At 36.8% G+C, this 20241-nt stretch overlaps 1 protein-coding gene across 3 annotated transcripts in view; it reads left to right on the top strand.

Annotated features, from left to right (window-relative positions):
- SEC22A (SEC22 homolog A, vesicle trafficking protein) overlaps positions 1-20241 on the top strand; it is a 75202-nt gene that overhangs the window by 45278 nt on the left and 9683 nt on the right. For all 3 annotated transcript variants that reach the window (XM_035000011.1, XM_035000012.1, XM_035000013.1), the window contains exons 5-6: positions 3702-3817; positions 17939-18004. In XM_035000011.1, coding sequence (XP_034855902.1) covers positions 3702-3817; positions 17939-18004 — 182 coding nt within the window. The remainder of the gene's footprint in view (positions 1-3701; positions 3818-17938; positions 18005-20241) is intronic.

The following is a 20241-nucleotide window of genomic DNA, read 5'->3' as shown; positions in this document are numbered from 1 at the left end:
TATCACTCACCTCTTTCTTCTTCATTCCTGCTATCACTATCCAAATTCAGGTCCTCATATCAGCCAGTCTTTTGCAATGACTCCCTAAGGTAGATTTGTAGAAAGAGCATAGGCTTTGCAGTCTTGTAGACCCAAGTGCTAATTGTGAAGATGACACTTACTAGCTGTCTGATTTATAGCAAATTATTTAACATCTCCACTGACAGATGAAAAAATTCAGACACCGAGAAGTTAGTCATTCCTGCCTTATGAAGTACCGCATTTTGAAGGATAAGTGGGACAAAGTGTACCTACCAAGAAAGCACTGAAAAAATATTATTTGTCTTCCTGCTTTTAATCTCCTTACAGCCCATTGATAGATTAATATTCCTTAAGCATAGCGTTAATTATATTGGTCTCTTGCTCTTCAGTGTTTCCCCATTGTCTAACTTGTTCATAATTTTTAGTATTTCTGTCTATTAATTAGCTTCAACCCCCTTTCTGACCTTATTTCTTCCTTCTCTTCGTAAACATCCTTTTAAGCCAAACAAAACCAGTAACAATGCCCAGTGGCAGAGTGGTTATGAACATGAGTTCTAGTGTCAGGCTAGCTGGGTTTAAATCCCAGTTCATTTACTTAACTTTGGGCAAATTACCTAATCTCCCTAAACCTTAGTTTCATCTGAAAAAATAAGGATAATTATAGTGCCTACTGCAGTGGGTTCTTGGAGGGGTGACTGAGATCATGTATATAAGCACTTGTGCCTGGTACGTTGAGAATAGCCACTATTAGTAGGATTAGCAGAGGTAATAGGATTAGCAGAGGTAGTAGTAGTAGTAGTAGTAGTTGTTCATGCTCTTATTATTTGCATCTCATTTCCACCTCCATGCTCACATTCTTTTCTCTGCAGAAATGCAGTTTTTCCCATATGTGCCTGTCTACATTTTAACCATCTTTAAAGATCTTCCCTGGTTTTCTTACCACTCCTGTATCACCACCTTCCCCCTAGTTATCTTTCCTTTTCAGAATTTTTTTTCTTTTATCTTTCTTGTTTTTTTTTTAAAGATTTTATTTATTTATTTGACAGAGCACAAGCAGGGGGACCAGGGGAGGGGAAGCAGACTCCCTGCTGAGCAGGGAGCTGATGCAGGGCTTGATCCCAGGATGCAGGGCTTGATCCCAAGACCCTGGGATCATGACCTGAGCCGAAGACAGATGCTTAACAGACTGAGCCACCCAGGTGCCCCTCCTCTTCAGAATTTCTTAACTCTTTTAGTTTAGAATGCTTATTACTTTCACGGGCTTATCTGTTTTTTTCCCTTCAAAAGACTAGAAGTATCTTGAGGGCAGATTGTTTATTGTATTTTCTAAAGCACAACGTCTTATACAGAATCATGCTAAAAGGTATTTGCTGAGTAAATATATTAATTCCCTATAAGCAATAGCCTTTTGGTTCCAAGAGATTTACTTCTTTAGGAACTTTTCTAAACTTCATTAATTATTGGTTTATACAAAATTTAATTTTGTTGTGAAAATGCTATTATTGGGCTCAAGGAGACTAATTAAAGAAAAGGCATTGTAGCAAAAGACAGTAATAGCAAAAACAAAACAAAAACTGACCAGGTAACACTATTTTGGATTCAGTAACTTCTTTTTCTACACTGCCTCGCATTTGTTATTGTTCGAAATATACTGTCTACCTAATAGTACTTATCATGGTGCCAAATTGAAGTGTGAAGTAAACATTTGTGGATAACAATGAATTTAAAATTTGTTTCACTGAAATAGAAAGTAGCAGATATCACATAATACATTAAAATGTGATTAAATATTTTGTTCAGTTGTTAACATGAGAAATTGTCCTTAGGGAGCGTCACCCTCATGTTGTATGCAGATGGAGTTTTCTTTTGGTAACCATTCCCACTGGTCCTAGGGAAGGAGATAGGGTGGGAGTGAGTGAATCTCCACTTGAGAATTTCTTTCCCACAGTGATTTTGGCACAGCTCCAGCCTGTCCTTCAGCATAATACGTGCCTTGTCTTTGTTAAAAGAGGCTTGTCATTTGCTTTCATGCTTTTAAAAATATTTCTGGTCATTTTGAAATAATTTTAATAATAAATGGTATATTATAATTATAAGGAGAGTGCTCTAAAGCCAAGAGATAAATATTAGAAACGTTAATTTATATAGTCAATTATTTATTTCTTAAATAGACATTGATCAGCACATTAAAATGGTAATATTTTCCCATTCAAGAATGGCCATACTTGACCATAAACAGCTAAGATTTTTTAGTTATAATACAGAATATTATTTGGGTTTTTTGGTAAGGTAAACTTGTATACTTTAGAAGTATGATTTATGTAATCTGTTTAGTTGTCAGGTAGTTTTATGCTCGAGGCCCATATTAAGGATTTCTTTTTTTATTAGAGGCCAGTTTTCCCTTACTACTGAGAGGGTATGGGGAGGGATGGACAGGGGATACAAAACATGACTAATTGGTAGACCAGTTGGATAGATTTTTAAATTGTGAGGGTTTTTTTTCCCCTACTGACATAAAACTTGGTATTAATACTTTACAGATATTTAATTTTTTGTTTTCGTATTAAAATCTCAAGGAAATTGATTGAGAGACCCAGCAATCAGCTTAGGCACAGAAGAAAGTAAAGAAAATGTTTCCCATCTTAGCATTTTCTGCTGAACTTGAGGAACAAATACTTTTTTGTGATGTGTGGGGTTTTGTGTTTCTGTGACTGTTTAGGGAAGCTTTTCTGCTGTAATGGCTGAATATAAGTTGCAAAGATTTAAGCCTTTCCTTATATTAATGTTCCACCCCATTAACTTCATTGTTAGGGCTTTTACACTTCAGTGATTTTAACTGTAGTTCTGTTGTCCTCTCTTTCCTTCTGTCTCTTTTTGAGGTCTAGATAATTATGTATTTAGTTTTTTATTTTCATTTAGACTCAGTTGTTAATTTTGTTAAGCCCAAGATGATGATAAAGTGAAACTGTTGTATAAGTAAATGTCTTACACTGCGAAGCCTTGACAGATAAGGAGATGCATTTGTGAAGAGGAAGTGGTCACTTCTTCAGCTAGTGTTTTTTCATTTGTCGTGGTCCTCAAGTGATTTTCAGAGATCAGGAACTTCATAGCTATAAGACTCTTCTATTGTGAAGTTCAGATTGGTGATTATACAGGAGCTTTCACCTATATCCCATGATATTTATAGCCCTGGAACCCAAATAAGGGAGAGTTTTGCTTAAAAAAAGCAAGCTATGTTTGTTTTTAAAAATGTTATCTAAGCATTTTCAGAAAAAGTAGGAATTATGCAGTGATCTTTCAGGCAAAGTCACCTTTGCAAATATTTGCAACTCCTTGCAAATGGCAGACCTATTTAGGCAGTAAGGTTTTTTGGTTTTTTTTTTACATGATTCACTGCCAGATGTGAGCACTCCTTAGCCTGTATACCCCAAGTGTACATTAGATGTCTCTTTAAAAAGTAGAGAAAAAGAAGTTGATTGAACTTGAGTTCGGGGCAATGAAGCTATCATGTTGTCAGACATTTTGCATTTTTAAAAAATAATTACTAATATCTTAATAAATAACTTTATGAAGATTAATCCGTGTTTGACCCATTTAAATTGAGAAGGGAATTTCATTTTACATAAGTTTAAGTATTGACATGCAATAGTGGTGTTCATTTCTAACCATTTCTTTTCCAGCTCACCAGCGACTGGAACCAGCAACTCTGTCAGGGATTGTGGCATTTATCCTCAGTCTTTTATGTGGAGCTCTGAATTTAATTCGAGGTTTTCATGCCATAGAAAGTCTTTTGCAGGTACTGTACTATTTTTGCAATTTCAGGTGACTGTGCCTGTTGATTCTACTTGTAACTCAGTTGATTTGAATTGATTTGGGTATAGTACAATTTGTGGTGCATGTTCAGATTCTGTATTCTTTATGCCTTCCCTAGTTTCCCTTTCCTCTAAGATGATGATTTCTAGTTGGCTTCTTTGACTCAGCATGTATTTGTTTATCGACTCTGCAAGAGGCACAGTTTATTAGGTACTCTGGGGACACCAAGGTATGTCTGACATGAGTGCTGCCGTCTCAGAGCCTAGAGTCGAATTGGGAGGGGGCAAAGCAGCATGTGAATAATTGCCAAGTATGTAGAGTTTGGAAGAGGAGTAGTCAATATAAGTCAGCATAGGAGAAAGGTGCTTTGTGGAGAAGGTCTGAGCTGGACCTAAAAGGATCTGAGTGGACAGAGAGGAATGGAAGAAAAAGGGGGCAGTTATGGGCAGGTTTTTGTCCTACTTCTATGTATTTCCACTTTATCTGTTCTTTCTCCTTTTTGTTGGTGGCTACCTGAAACCACTACTTTTTTCAGATATTACAACTATGTTGTTCTCCAGTGAAGTTTTTTCCAGAGACTGTGGCTATCAGAATATACTAAATTTTTCTCTTTTTGTAAACTTTTTGAAACTTCCTTTCTTAAAGTTTAGCACATTTCAGACTGGACAGCTTTCCTTACCTTTGTTTCTACTCCCTCTAAAAAAAAAAAAAAAATTTTTTTTTTTTTTTTGATACTTCCACATGTAAATTAGTTCTCTGTTTTTGGTCAGCATTAAGCTCAGAATACTATTCTTAAAAACCCACTTAACACACCTTATATTCTTTTTTAAAATTGCTTGTTAGTTTGGGGACACTCTGAGAGTACCATTCTGAGTACCCTCCGAATGTCCTCAGCTGTATGAAGCCAATAGCAGAGGACATCACGGGTTCCAGGCAGCTGAGCTATCCCTTGAGTGGGTAGGGGTAGGTTTCTCATGACTTTTCAATTCTCTTTTCAAACATCCTGGACTCTGAGGTAAAACCCCTCTTCCCTTTCAGGCACAGGACAGCTGGCTACTGTCCCTTGGTGTTCCTGTCCCTGTTCTCTAGCCAGGTCAGCTTTATTCCAGCAAGAGTTCAGTTTTGAGCCAGTTAGACAACCTACCAAAAAAAAAGGCAATTTGGAGAAAGCTGACTGAAAAGTTAATAAATAAGATATCCTCTTCCTTTTTTTTAAAAAGTGGAAAGAACAGTAGTGTAGGTGGGTGAAGAGTTGGTTTTTGTTTGTGGAGGAAAGAGAGAGGGGTTTGGCTCCAGCTCAGCTCCTGATTAGCTCTGTGACCTTAAATAGCTCACTTTACTTTCTGGTCCTCAGTTTCATTACTTATAAAATGAAGGAGAAGGCTGAATTTGATGATTATTTCTCAAAGCATGAGGCACGTTTACCACTAGTTGCACAGTAGATGACTTTAGATGGTAGAGGGATAAACATTTTTAATTTTAGGAGTTATGTTTTTAGTGTATGTTAATGTGTAGCTTCTGTATTGGGTAAGATTAATGATAGAGATATAAAATTTTCCTTTTAAAATTAATTTTAATAACTTTATGGAATTTTTTAAGTATTTTAAATAATGGTATAATTTAGAGTTTGCAAAAATTGTGAAGATGGTTTTCTGTGGTTAAAAAAAATTCTCAGGTTGTTTGAAATTATCAAATTGATAAATAAGGGGAGGGAGCAGATCTGGGTAGAAAAGTTTTTGTGTTACAGAGCCTTACCATCCCTGACCCAGAAGACAGTGTCTAAGTGTGGAGCTGGGGGCTTTGACCCTCATTATTTTTAAGTTAAAAATCTGACAAGGCTGTTTTATCTCACAAAACCTATTAAAGAAAATAGTGTCTTTCAGGCACTCAGATATCTTATCCCTCATCTTCCTGGACTGATTCTTTCCTTCTTCTTCTGATTCACAACTTCAAAAGTAAGGAAAATAGTATAAACTACAGCTTTTCATGCTTTTGAGCTGCTACAGCTAGCTGATGCCTGCCTTGATTTCTGAGTGTTTCATGTTTTCCCTCTGCACAGTAACGTCTTTGCCTCATCACAGTTGTTGTTTAGGTTTTAGAAGAACAATAATCTGATTAAACTGATTACCACTTACATGGAACTGACTGATGGCTCTGAGATTTCTCAGCCTGTTGACATATAAAAAAGACATCACAAACCAGTGTAACTCATGAACACAGATGGAAAACTCTTAAACAAGATATTAGCAAATTGAATCCAACGATATATAAAAAGAATTATATACCACAGACAAGTGGGATTTAGTCCAGGTATGCAAGGCTGGTGCAACATTCAACAGTTAATGTAATCCATCACATCAACAGGCTAAAGAAGAAAAATCATATGATCATGTCTGTGGCTGCAGAAAAAGCATTTGACAAAATCCAGTACCTGTTCATGAACTCACCACAAACTTGGAATAAAGGGGAGCTTCCTCAGTTTGATAAAGAACATCTGCAGAAACCCTACAGTTAATACCATACTTGATGAGAAACTAGATGCTTCCTCCCTAAGATCAGGAACAAGACAAGGATGTCTCCTCTAACCATTCCTATTCAACATTGTACTGGGAAACCTAGTTAATGCAGTAAGACAAGAAAACAGAAGGCATACAGATTGGGAAAAAAGGAATACAACTGTCTTTATTCACAGATGTTCTGATTGTCTATGTAGAAAATCCCAAAGAATTGACAAATTCCTGGAACTCATAAATGATTATACCACGGTCACAGGATCCAAAGTTAATATATAAAAGTCAATTACTTTATATCAGCAAGGAACAATTGAAATTTGAAATTAAAACAATATATTATTTATATTGGCATCCCCAAAAATGAGGCACTTAAGAATAAATCTAACAAAACGTAAATAAGATCTATATGAGAAAAACTGTAAAACTCTGATAAGAGAAAGAAGATTTAAATAAATGGAGAGACATTCCAAGTTCATGAGTGGGAAGACTCAGTATTGTTAAGATGTTAGTTCTTCCCAGCTTGATCTGTAGATTCAACACAACCCCAAACAAAATCCCAGAAAATTATTTTGTAGATATTGACTAAATGATCCTATATGGAAAGGCAAAAGACTTGGAATAGCCAACACAGTACTGAGGAAAAAGAAATCAAAGCACTGACACTAACCAACTTCAAGACTTACTATTTTTTTTTTAAAGATTTTATTTATTTGACAGCATGCATTCAAGCAGGGGAGTGGCAGGCAGAGGGAGAGGGAGAAGCAGACTCCCCGCTGAGCAAGGAGCCTTATGCCGGGCTGGGATCATGACCCAAGCAGAAGGCAGGTGTTTAACCAACTGAGCCCCCCAGGCACCCCTTCAAGACTTACTGTTAAGCTGTAACAATTAAAACAGTGTGACATTGGCAAAACAATAGACGGATGGATCAATAGAACAGAATAGAGAGCCCAGAAATACACCCATACAAGTATAGTCAACTGATCTTTGACAAAGGAACAAAAGCAATTCAGTGGAGGAAGAATAATCTTTTCAACAAATGGTGCTGGAATAGCTAGAGATCCACATGCAAAAAATAATAAATCCAGACACAGATTTTATACCTTTAATTACAAAAAGTTAATTCAAGGGGTGCCTGGGTGACTCGGAGGGTTAAGCGTCTGCCTTCAGCTCAGGTCATGATCTCAGGGTCCTGGGGTTGAGCCCCTCATCGGGCTCCCTGCCAAGCAGGGAACCTGCTTCTCCCTCTCCCTCTACTGTTCCCCCTGCTTGTGCTCTCTCGCTCTCTGTGTGAAATAAATGAATTAAAAAAAAAAGTTAACTCAAAATGGATCACAGACCTAAATGTAAGATATAAAACTTATAAAAGATAACAGGAGAAAACCGAGATGACCTTGGGTTTGGTGATGACTTTTTAGATACAACGCCAAAAATATGATCCATGGAAGTTTAAAAACTTATGTTCTGTGAAGGACATTAAGAGAATGAAAAGATAAGCCACAGACTAGAAGAAAGTATTTACAGAACACATCTGACAAAGAGCATGTGTCCAAAACATACAGAGAACTCTTAAAACTCAAGAAAGTATATAATGCAATTAAAAATTGGGCAAAAGAATGGAATAGACACCCCACCAAAGTAGATATACAGGTGACAAAAAAGCACATGAAAAGATGTCCAACATCATATGTCACTAAGGAATTGCAAATTAAAACAATCAGATGCCACTAAACTCCTAGAATGGCAAAATCCAAAACACTGACAAAACCAAATGTTAGGATATGTAACAATACGAACTCTTCATTCATTGCTGGTGGGAGTGCCAAATGGTACAGTCACTTTAGAGGACAGTTTGGCTGTCTCACAAAGCTAAGCATAGCCTTACTGTATGATCCAGCAATCATGATCCGAGGTATATTTACCTAAAATGAATAGAAAACTTATGTCCACGCAAAAACCTGCACATGAATGTTTATATCTGCTTTACTTGTAATTTAAAAAAACCAGAAGCAGCTAAGATGTCCTTCAAAAGGTGAAAGAAACTGGCCATCTGTACAATGGAGTATTATTCAGTAATAAAAAGAAATGAGCTCTCAAGCCACAAAAAGGCATGGCTAAACCTTAAATGCACATTGCTTAATGGAAGAAGTCTGAGAAAACCACATACTTAAATGATTCCAACTATATGACCTCCTAGGAAAGGCAAAACTATAGAGACAGTAAGTAAAAAAAATCAGTGGTTGCCAGGGGTTTGGAGGGAGGTAGGAAGGGATGAATAGTTGGGGCACGGGGTTTTTAGGGCTGTGAAACTCTTCAGTATGTTACTGTAATGGTGGTTATGTCATTATACATTTGTCAAAACCCAAAGAACATACAACACAAAGAGTGAACCCTAATGTAGACTATGGACTTTAGTTAGTGATAATGTGTCACTGTTGGCTCATCAGCTGTAACAGATGTATCACATTAATGTAAGATGTTAATAATGAGGAAAGTCTGAGCAGGGAAAGAGCTGGGTATATGGGAACTCTCTGTAGTACACACTCTGCTTAATTTTCTGTCAACCTGCTCTAAAGATAAAAATCCATTAATTTAAACACACACACATGCATACCACACACCAACATTAAAACAAAGACCAGGAAGGGAGGAGCAGCCTCTGGGATTTGATTTTTCATGAGGTGTGGCTCCACTTAGCAGTTAAAGTATAGCCTGTTGTACCCAGCCACCTCTTAGGAAATGGTGGATTGGCTTTCTCTTCTCATGGAGGGGCTGAGCCTTCCCCTTCACACAGGCCGGGAGGGCATGTCAGTATCCTGGCCAGGGTGGAACCTGGGTCTAGAAATGTGATTCATGTTGTAGGTCAGGTGTACAATTTTGTGCCCTCTGAGAATGCTGGCCATTTTGAGAAAGCCAGTGGAGATCCCCTGACCCTGCACCCACTAGTCCCTCTCAACTCAGCCCCAAATACCCACACCAAAGATGGCCAGGGAAAATAGTAATATCTTTTAATTTGCATAAAGAAACTCTGGAACAATAAGAGACTAAAAAATGCAGTAGGAACTGGATAGATGGGAAGCAGGGTAGGAATGAGACTCTTCACAGTATATGCCTTGTATATTATTTTTATTCTTTGAACCATATGAATATACTATTCAGATTTTAAGTAATAAAAATGAGTATTAGCACCTATTATTTAAGCATTAAAGAAAAAAAGGACAACTTCGGTTAACCCAACCTAATAAGGAGATTTTCAAGTAACATTTCAGTAAAGTAAAGGTAAATATTTTTGTAGGGGTTAAAGGGAGCCTGAGCATTTTTCCTGGGTTTTTGTAGCTTCTTACTGCCTCTGTCTTAGAGTCCACAGTTTCCCTAGACGCTTCAAGGTTTTTTGATTGTTTTACATGGTTCCTTAAAACTGTGGTGCTGGAGTGTGAAGGAAGTATGGGGTAAATTACAAGTAGGGAAAAAGAGTTTGTTTGTTTTTTTATTAGTAGATCATTTATAATTTGGGCACTCAATGGATGTTTTTATCTTTGAGATGTGTCTTTCTAATGGTTGATACAGAATTCTTTCTTTTTCACTGTTGTCCTAGACTAAATTTATTCCAACAGTGTTTCCTTCTCATCTGATCCAAGGAACTGTAAATTGGTCCATATGGGATTTTTAGCTGTCTAGAAACTATGGACACCTGGTTACTTGGTTCCTTTAGGATTGTTTTAAATCTTTGTTCTGTCGTAGCCACCTTACATATTCCACATACACTCATCAATAATTGAGGTTTCTAAAACAGGGATGCTCAGAGAAAGGAATAAGGAAACAGAGTACAGAGTTGGGAGGAATTTAGTCCACAGGTAGTTTGTCACTCATAGGTGGTTTAAAAAGATTTTCCAGCAAATTCTGATCTTCTCACCTAAGTGAGAATCACTGCTTTTGGAAATTCATTGGACTAAAAGTAGAGATTCCTATTACTCCAGTCATTGGGAATTTTATATCAGTATAGAGGAAAAATGTTTTGGTAAGTTACTGGTGCTTGGAAATATTTTTCCATGTCTTGTTGTGTAATGAAGGAGCACTCTGTAGCGTTGGAAATATCTATCTTCTAAGGATTCTGTGTCCTAAAGGATGGACTGGACAGTAGTCAAACAGAAGGAGAGAGGGGCATCTGGGTGGCTCAGTTGGTTAAGCGACTGCCTTCGGCTCAGGTCATGATCCTGGAGTCCCTGGACCGAGTCCCGCATTGGGCTCCCTGCTCAGCAGGGAGTCTGCTTCTCCCTCTGACCCTCGCCCCTCTCATGTGCTCTCTCTCTCTCTCTCTCATTCTCTCTGTCTCATATACGTAAATAAAATCTTAAAAAAAAAACAAAAAAACAGAAGGAGAGAAAGGAATGCGAGATTGCGGAGGGCACTGTGATAAATTTAGAGTTTAAACAGGATAGAATTAGGGGTACAAATTAGATTAACTTCAACAAGTACATCCTTTCAGCCCAAGTTAACCTGGAAATATATACAGAATTGGGGACTTGCTTTTAATTTTCTCTCATTGGAATCTATTTTATTATTGTTCATGACTCGTATTGGGTAAAAGGGTCCTTTTTAATCTCACTAGAGCCATTGAATTTAAGACATACTCTCAGCCTTCTCTGTGGTTCATCATTGTATTTTGTGTTAGAAATAATCCCTAGAGTCACTGTAGATAATTTTTGGTCAGTAAAAGATCTTTTTGAGATGGTGTGCTTTGTAGATTCAAGTGCAGATTCCAGGACATGGGACTTAAACTTAACCTGTTTGGAAGTTAACTATCGTGGAGTTACTCAAATCATGGTGGTCAGAGAGGAGGCAGGAAGGCAGTACACAGAGAAAGTGGCCTCAGCATTTCTTTAATACTTGATTGAAGAGCCAAGGATTTATTTGGGGATCTTATTTTCAGATCTAGCTGAAAATATGTATTCTATTTGCTGAGTGTGAGCAGTATATTGATACTAAAGTTTACCTTTTTAAGGCCATGAATTTTAACTCCTGAATGCAAAAAATGATTGCCACATTTATCTTCTAGTATGTAAGTTGGTGCCTGAGGCACATTTAAATTTGAGAACCCGCATGAATCAACATTCCTGTATATTGTTAACATTGTTTGAAGATTCAGCACGTTTGTTTCTTCTAAATTAATAACTGCCTCTTAGAGTAAAAACGAGGAATTTATTGAAATATATAGCACTGAAGCATTTCTTTGGAATGTAAGTTCAAACTGGGGAGGTGTAGGATGAGTACAGTTTTATTTTAAGCTGGTAAATTTGATTTGGTGTTCACAGTAATGTGTAAATTAGATTATTTTCACTCATTTCCTAACTTTGTTCTGAGTTTAGAGATGTTAATAAGTTTATTGTGAATTGGCACTTCATGAATAAATAAGCTTTTATCACATTAGGTTTCTATTGCCTGTGTTCCTTTAACGATGAACCTTGAGACAATGATATTAATTAAGCTTGGTACCACCCTAGAAATAATTTGCATGTGGTGCATTAGGAAAAAATTGAGGACTCTGATACAGGAGTAGAAATGCTGGCCTGGAATTCAGTCTGCCTGGGTCGCATCTGCCAGTAACTAACTTAGTGACCTTGGATGGGTTATTTTACCTTCTTGGATCTCATTTTCCTGTTCTGCAAGATGCAGGTTTTAGACTACAGAGCCTCAAGGACCACTTCAGTACTAGCGTTCTAAGACTCTGATTCTGAAGTTGTCTGTAGTGGCTACTACAAAGCAGAAGTAATCAGCTTGCTTTTATTCCTTGAGTTCTTTATTTCCCATATATTTGTTTCTACCTATTAAAGCTCAGCAGAAATTTTTGATTTATTTAGTGGCATAATATCTATAGTAAGATGCAGTGCTTGTTTGCTGGCTTTCAAAAGAAATAAAAGTATTTTTCCTGATTCTGTGCTCATTGTTAAAGAATAGAGGGAAAAAGTATAAAGAAAATAAAAATCATCTCCAAATTTTCTCTGTATATATATATATATATATATGCACATACATACAAACATACATATATACAAAAACACGTATACATGTCATATCCATTATATAGGTTTGTGCCCTTTTTTCCACTTAAGATTAAAAAGTGAATATTTCCCAATTATTACAAACATTTTAATGGTATCATCTGAAACATTGTGTAGCTATTATATAAAGCCTCTGCTTATCTCCTCATCCTCACCTTTAAAAAAAAATATTCTTTCCCTCTGTTAGTTTTCAAAGCAATATATTGGTATCCTAGCATTCCCCTACAGGTGAAAGTGATGTTTTTAAAAATTTTTATTTGAACTCTTTATGTCTGCCCCCTCCTTCCCAGCCCTACTCCACCCCTGCCTCATCCCTTACCACATACACTCACTTCTGTCCCCCACTCTGAACCTCTGTCCCACCTTCCCCCAACCGCTAGCTGTTCCCTCACTTGCATGTCATTTTCCTCTCTACTGGCTCTCTTAGCTCATAAACATGCCACAGTTTGCCGATCTTTACAAACAAACCAGCCTCTTGATGTGTGTTCCCTTCTCATTTTTTGAAAGAATAGACTGTGTTTCTTGTGCCCACTCCCTTACCTCTATTCTCTTAGTCTCTTGTGACCTCTTTTCTGCTCTCAGTTCTTTCACATACTGACCAGTAAGCTCCCTGGTATCCTTCTGATTGCCAAATGCTGCCGCCACTCTTGAGGCCTTGTCTCATGTGGCCTCTCTGCCTCACCTCACATGCTGTTCAGTTTTTTCTTTTAAAAGTAACTCTTTTTAATTTCAGAAAGACTTATTTTCGAAAACTTAGAAGCCAATAAATCACTATTAATAGTTTGTTACATTTTCTTCTTGACATTCTCTTATCCCTTCATTTTCGTGAAACCATTTTCTCCTGTTGTATTTTTTTTCTTTGTCTTCCTATTCCTCGGTTTATTTGGTAAACTTCCTTGCTTCACCTGTCCTTTAAATAGTGGTATTCTCCAAAGTTCTGCCCTTGGCTTTATATTCTTCTTAACTTTTCAACTTCTCTTTCGGTATTTTCATGATGGCCTTTTTATCTTTTATTTTATTTTTTTTAAGATTTTATTTATTTATTTATTTGACAGAGACAGTGAGAGCAGGAACGCAAGCAGGGGGAGTGGGAGAGGGAGAAGCAGGCTTCCCGCTGAGCAGGGAGCCCGATGTGGGACTCGATCCCAGGACTCTGGGATCATGACCTGAGCCGAAGGCAGCCGCTTAACGACTGAGCCACCCAGGCGCCCTCATGATGGCCTTTTTAAAAGAAGTTAATCTGTGCACATACCCACACATCCTCACACAGTAAAGTGTGCACATGCCTACAGTTTCAAAACCTCTAATTCCAAAGCCTATTGTCACAATAAGTCATTCTTTTCCCATCTCTCTTCCCTAGAGTCAACCACTGGGTTATCCTCCTAGAGGGATAATGTGTATGTGCTAGTACATATGAATTTATATATTTACTTACATAATTGTTTTCAAAGTGTTTCTATATAAATGGCAGTATACTCCATACTTAGTTGTATCTTTTCCACCTGACAATATGTAGGAGATGACTTTATATCAGTGTATGGAGATCTGTTACATTCATTTTAGTGGTTGCATAGCATTAAAACAAAAATTTGTATTCCCCTTTCCTCCCACTGCATTTTGTTTTGGAAGAATTCAAACTTACAGAAAGATTTAAAAAAACAATATAATTAGCACCCACCTGTATACCTACTTACCGTTCTTTTTCTTTCTTTCCTTCTTTCTTTCCTTCTTTCCTTCTTTCTTTCCTTCTTTCTTTCTTTCCTTCTTTCTTTCTTTCCTTCTTTCCTTCTTTCCTTCTTTCCTTCTTTCCTTCTTTCTTTCTTTCTTTCTTTCTTTCTTTCCTTCTTTCCTTCTTTCTTTCTTTCCTTCTTTCCTTCTTTCCTTCTTTCCTTCTTTCCTTCTTTCCTTCTTTCCTTCTTTCCTTCTTTCCTTCTTTCCTTCCTTCCTTCCTTCCTTCTTTCCTTCTTTCCTTCTTTCCTTCCTTCCTTCCTTCCTTCCTTCCTTCCTTCTTTCCTTCCTTCCTTCCTTCCTTCCTTCCTTCATCATGTGAAAGTAAAATTGTAGGTATCATGACAGTTTATTTCAAAATTATTCAGTATGTATGCCTTAAGGACTAGGAATTCTCCTACATAATCACAATACCTTTATTACACCAAAGATTTTTAAGATCAGTGCAGTATTATCTAATATAAAATTCATATTCAAATTTCTACAATTGACTAAATATCTTTTATAGTTTTTTTTCTCTCTCCATTCTAGGAGCCAATCAAGAATTAAGACTCACGTTTGATTGTCCTAGGCCTTCATTTAGCAACTGTTTAAATAGATGACTAAAGTAGGATCTCTAGATCCAGCTCTTTCCTGAAGCTGACTTAAAATCTATGAAATGTAATTATTTGGATATCACATTGGCCCCTCCAAAATAGCACGTCCAAAATGAACTCATTTTTTTCTGCTCTTAAACCTACTTTTCCTCCTGTATTCCCAACTTAGTGAATGGTATCATTCAAATGTTTCCTTAACAAGACGACTTGGAGTCGTCCTAGGCTCTTTCCTATTTGAGATTGTATGTGCTACTCCCTTTGCCTGGAATTCTCTCCCTGCCTTCTCTACCTTTCCACTAGTTCATTCTTCAAGACTCAGATTAAGCTTTACTTCCTTGAGCACACCTTTTCTGACTCTTTTTTTCTCCAGGCAGAATTAGATGTGTCTCCAGTAGTCTCCTTTTATACCCTGTACACACACCTGTCCCATCAGTTATCACTTTGAATGGGAATTGTTGGTTAATATATCTGTCTTCTTAATCAGAAAGTAAGCTCCTTGAGTTCATATGGATTTAGTTGTCTTCTATTCTAGGTCTAGTAATATAATACCTGACTCCTAAGTGTTTAATGAGTATTTATTGAATGGAAAATATATTTATAGACAATCTTTGGCAAGTAGAAATAGATTTTTTTAAGCTCAACTCAACTTGGCATGCATTTGTTGAATTCCTACTATGTGCAGTTTCGTGCAAGTAGTTAAGATTGATTTTCTGCCTTGAAGAAAGGTTAGGGTGGTGGGATTGGGGGGGTGGGCAAAATGGGTGAAGGGGATCAAGAGGTACAAATTTCCAGTGATAAAATAAATAAGTTATGGGGATGTAACATCAACATGGTGATTATAGTTAATAATATTGCGTTGTGTATTGAAAATAGCTAAGAGAGAACTTAAAAAGTTCTCATCACAAGAAAAAGTTTTGTAACTTTGGTGACAGGGTAACTAGATTTATTGTGCTGATCATTTTGCAATATATACAAATAAAGAATTGTTATGGTGTGCATCTGAAACTGATATAATGTTATACGTCACTTATACCTCAATTAAAAAAAAAAAGAAAGGTTGGGGTCTACTTGAGAAGATAAGGCCAGTATACTACAGGTTTAAACAATACTAGAAGGTAATCTAATTATCTGATAAATGATGCAGACAGTAACCTCAGGGAGAGAGAAGTTGGTGAATGAATGAGTACTTACTATGTGCAGTTAGCGTTCTGTGTGTTTGCAAATGTTATTTAATCTCTACAACTTTTATTTTTTAAAAAAGGAAATTGAAGTTAAATAGTCCAAGACCATACAGATAGTAAGTAAAGACTTGAACCCAGGTCTGACTGACTCCAGGAACATGCTCTTAAGTGTTCCAAAGGCAATTAGGAGAGTTAAAAAGAGATATTATAAATTAAGGGAAAAAAACAATATCCAATTATAGGGTAATTAAATCAATGGTATATCCCCACAGTGAAAGGTTATATAATCGCTACAAATCATGTGGTTGAGGAATATTCAGTATCTTGAGAAAGTGTTTATGATATAATGTGTAGTACTAAAAAGCAGTATATAAAAGTATTCCATTTTTTTAATGTACATATATTTTTGTATAGAAAGATCGGAAGGAAATACATGAAATGGTTAGTAATAATCCCAGGGTTATGGTATTATAGACTATATGAATTTCTTCTTTGTAACAGTCTGTTTTCCGGATTCTGTACAATGAACATACGCTTTTATAATCAGAAAAAAAATCATTTAAAAAATAAAGGATTAAGAAAAAAGCAGAACTTAAAGTCTTAGATTTATTTAAGTTAGAAAGGTTTCGTGACCTTCTGCGCCTCTGAGGTAGAACAGACCTAAGCATCCCAGACAGATTAATGGTTCCTATTTTAAGATCATCTCACTAAGATAAGCAACTCTCCCTCTGCCTTATGGTCAGTTCTGTTGCCCAATAGCAAGTGGAAAAGGAATTTTCTCTATATTATTTCATGAAGATATGGTCATGAGAGACACTCCCATGTCTTGTGAAAATTTTCATTGTGTAAAGATATTTTTTCTAAAATAAGGGCCAAATGTAATGCTCCTGCCTGGGCTTTATGTTTTACCTCGTAAAACACTGAAAGAAATTTAATGTAGATATTTAAGAAGAATCAAAAGAGAATAGAAAAACTTGGGTTTTCTGTTAGTTTTCCATTAGTTTTCTTTGAAAAGAAACATTCTGCGTATGATGTATCTCTTTTTCTTCTGGGTGGCTGTTTTTCTTGCACAGCCTGTGTGACTGTTCTCATTGGGATTTAGCACACTCTAGTGGACAGTAACTTCAGTTTTTGTTTTTGTTTTTTTTTAATCATGTCAAATTACTTTATTGGGCGATTCAATGATGTACTTACCTTATAGTAAGGTTTGTCAATATTTATTTAAGTCACGTGGTGATCCTAGTGAGCAGGACTGACTTTATAGGCCACTGGGGTGTTGTACATTTTTCTATGTTGTTGTTGTTGTTGTTGTTTTTCCAGTAGAGAAGAGAGGTTTTTTACTTTATGTGGAAACTTTCCCATTGGCTTACATCTTTTCTTGGGTTGACTAAGAAAAGAGGCAGAGCTGAAATAAAACAAGAGCATTTATTTGGGGTCTCAGAATTGCAACTTGGGGAGCACAGATTGGGTAGCAACCCAAATTGTGTCCCTTTAGGGTACAAAATCAAGAGTTTAAAGAAGACAGAAAGGAATGTTTGTATGTGTTGTTTACAAAGAATTTTGTTTGGTGTTGGCATCAGAAAACTAATCTTGGCTGAATATAATTGGTTGCTAAGGCTGTCCCTAAGCAAATTCTCTTACTGTAGCAAATTGCAGGGGTTCGGGCAGAGTCCTTGGAATATTTGTAGTTTGGCCCAGTTCAAAGTTCATGGTTTCATCAGGTGAGGACGTGCGTAAATCTAGAGGAGATGGCCTCTGACACCATTTTAAAACCCTTTGACATAAGTGATTTCATTTTCATTTCACCTTTCACACATGGGTAAGATGAAACTGATGGGCCAAAATATAGAGGAAGACTGGTAGTCTCTGTACCTCACACTCCTTGGAACTTTTAGGACTCTTGAGAATTTTTATATGCCATTTTGATAAAAATTTGACCATTTGTGCATAAACATTGCCGTATCGATGGATTATTTTTGGAAATGGGCTTCCACCAGGAGAAAAGTAATTTTTAATTTTGTTTTTTGCAGAGTGATGGTGAAGATTTTAATTACATTGTTGCATTTTTCCTTGGAACAGCAGCCTGCCTTTACCAGGTAGGTTCTCTCCAATTTTTGAGAAACACTTTCCTATTATTGTTTGTTTCAGGTATTAATTCTCTTAATTGTGCACTTAAATAAATAAAAATAATGTCTGAGCTCTTTGCCTCTCTTTTGAGCCTCTTTTAGCTTTATGATCTACATCTCTATTTTGAATGGACCTAGATCCCAGTGTACTTAATGTTAACACTCTTCTGTGCCAGGTTTCCGTGGTAGTATGTCATCTGCCTGTGGCGGTAAAGGCTATTTCTAGATTTTTTGGGGATTGATTACTGAGTCTCGGGGCTCTGCTTATACTTCAGCGTGAGGATTTTGTACTTTTGGGAAAGTCTTTGAACAGGGAACAGCAAAAGCAGGATTTTAGGATATTTAATTTAGTAGTGAGGAATAGGATGGATTGCCAGAGCAGAGAAATTAGAAGAAAGGAAATTAGTTGGGAGGTGATTCTTTTACTTAAGGCAGAAGGCAGTGAGAGTGAACTCTGAGAATGGCAGTAGGGATCGGGGGTGAGGGAATGACACTGAGGAGGAAGACTACTAGGACTTGAAGACTTACAGAGCCAGGAGGCTTTGCAGCTGTTGATAGGGAGATGGGTACTGGCATTCCTGAGAAGACAGGAAGCACAGATTTGTAGGGACGGGAGGGGTAACCATGCTAGTAACTCAAACTGAGGAATGTCTTTGCTGAAACATGGTACAGCAAGCAATACCTTTTGACCTAACTTTTGTAAGCGACACATTTCTCTGGCTTGCATAGAAAGAATGTTAGAAAGATTCAGGACTGCAAACATAAGGCTACCTAAAAAACTCAGTAGAAGTCTCTAGTGAAATACTTTGAATATATGCATTTGACTTTATGTAAAGGTAGATTAGAGATTTTAGTTTCAAGTGGCCCTGTTTTTTAAAAGCCCCTAATTTTTCTTAATCATTTGTATTTAGAAATTTTCTACACACTTTGACAGATTTAATTATAATGAATGACATTTCATGCAGGAAATGTGAACACTTGTTAATGTCACGAGTGCTTTAATTTTATGTAGTATTCTTGTGTAGATTTTAAACTTTAATCTCTACAGTTCTATCACATAGAGGATATTATTTCATTTTTGAAAATGAGAAATCTGAGGCAGTGTGAGTACTATCCAGAAAGCACATGGCCCAGTAAGCAGTAGAGTCAGGACTTAACTCTGGGTCTTCTGATTTTAAATATTGTATTCATTCCACTGTATTATGCTGTTTGTAAGCACAATTCCTATATTTGTATAATTTCCATAAAGCTATAAAATTATAATTTTATAACTCTTATATGCATTATTTCATATGATTCTAAAACAATATGAGGTAAATGTTAACTTTAAAATAATTTTATGAGAAGTTCTTGTAAAATGTACTTTTGGCTGCTTGGCTTTAATGAAATGATTTTATTCATTTATTTATATTTTAAAAATTACTTTTTATCAAAGAGCCTTAATGAAATAATTTTAAAGACTACTTAAAATAGCAAACTGTATTGCGCTCTTACTGTGTGCTTAAGCCCTTTATATTCCGTGTGCCCGGGAAATCCTCACAGGAAATCCCACGCTAGTCTTGTTATGATTGCCATTTTTCACTGAGGCCCATCTAGCCAGTTTGTGCAGTCAGCGGCTCAAGCCCCGGTCTGCAGCCCCGGTCTGCAGGACTCCAGATCAGTGCTGTTGTTTAGGGAGATAACACACCTCTGCTGCCTTCCCCGGAACAGCTGAAGAGAGTTCTCAGAGGAGCGCTGTCACTCAGGGGTTCTTGTACTTGAGAGAAGTTAAATGGATTCATGCTTTAAAAAAGAAAAGCAAAAAGCCAGTTTTCTTATTGACAGGCATGAAACTGCATGCTTTCCAAATATGCTGAGCAGAGTGATAATAACGCTGGCTTTTTCCACAATAAAACCTACGTGATTATATTTTACCCTATAACATGCTCCGTCTCCAGTTGTCAGAGTGTTTTTTAATCCCCTTTAGATCAGTCCTCAGAGGCTAAGGCTACATAGTTGTTGTCTTTTTCTCCAGGCTGTGGGTACTTAGGGACACGCAGAGCTCAGCCAAATAGGAGTAATCTTGCTATGGAACATCTGAAAGAGGAAATCAAAGGATCTAGAAACTAGAGACTATTCTTTTTTCCCCTCAGTGCTTTATTTTGAAAACTCTCAGACTTCCAGAAAACTTGAAAGACGAGTACACTTACAGCCACCAATTATTAACA

This window comes from Mirounga leonina, unplaced genomic scaffold, assembly GCF_011800145.1.
Source record: "Mirounga leonina isolate KUSES-001 unplaced genomic scaffold, KU_Mleo_1.0 Mir_115, whole genome shotgun sequence".
Classification (NCBI taxonomy): Eukaryota; Metazoa; Chordata; class Mammalia; order Carnivora; family Phocidae; genus Mirounga; species Mirounga leonina.
This window is presented reverse-complemented; position numbering and strand designations above follow the sequence as displayed.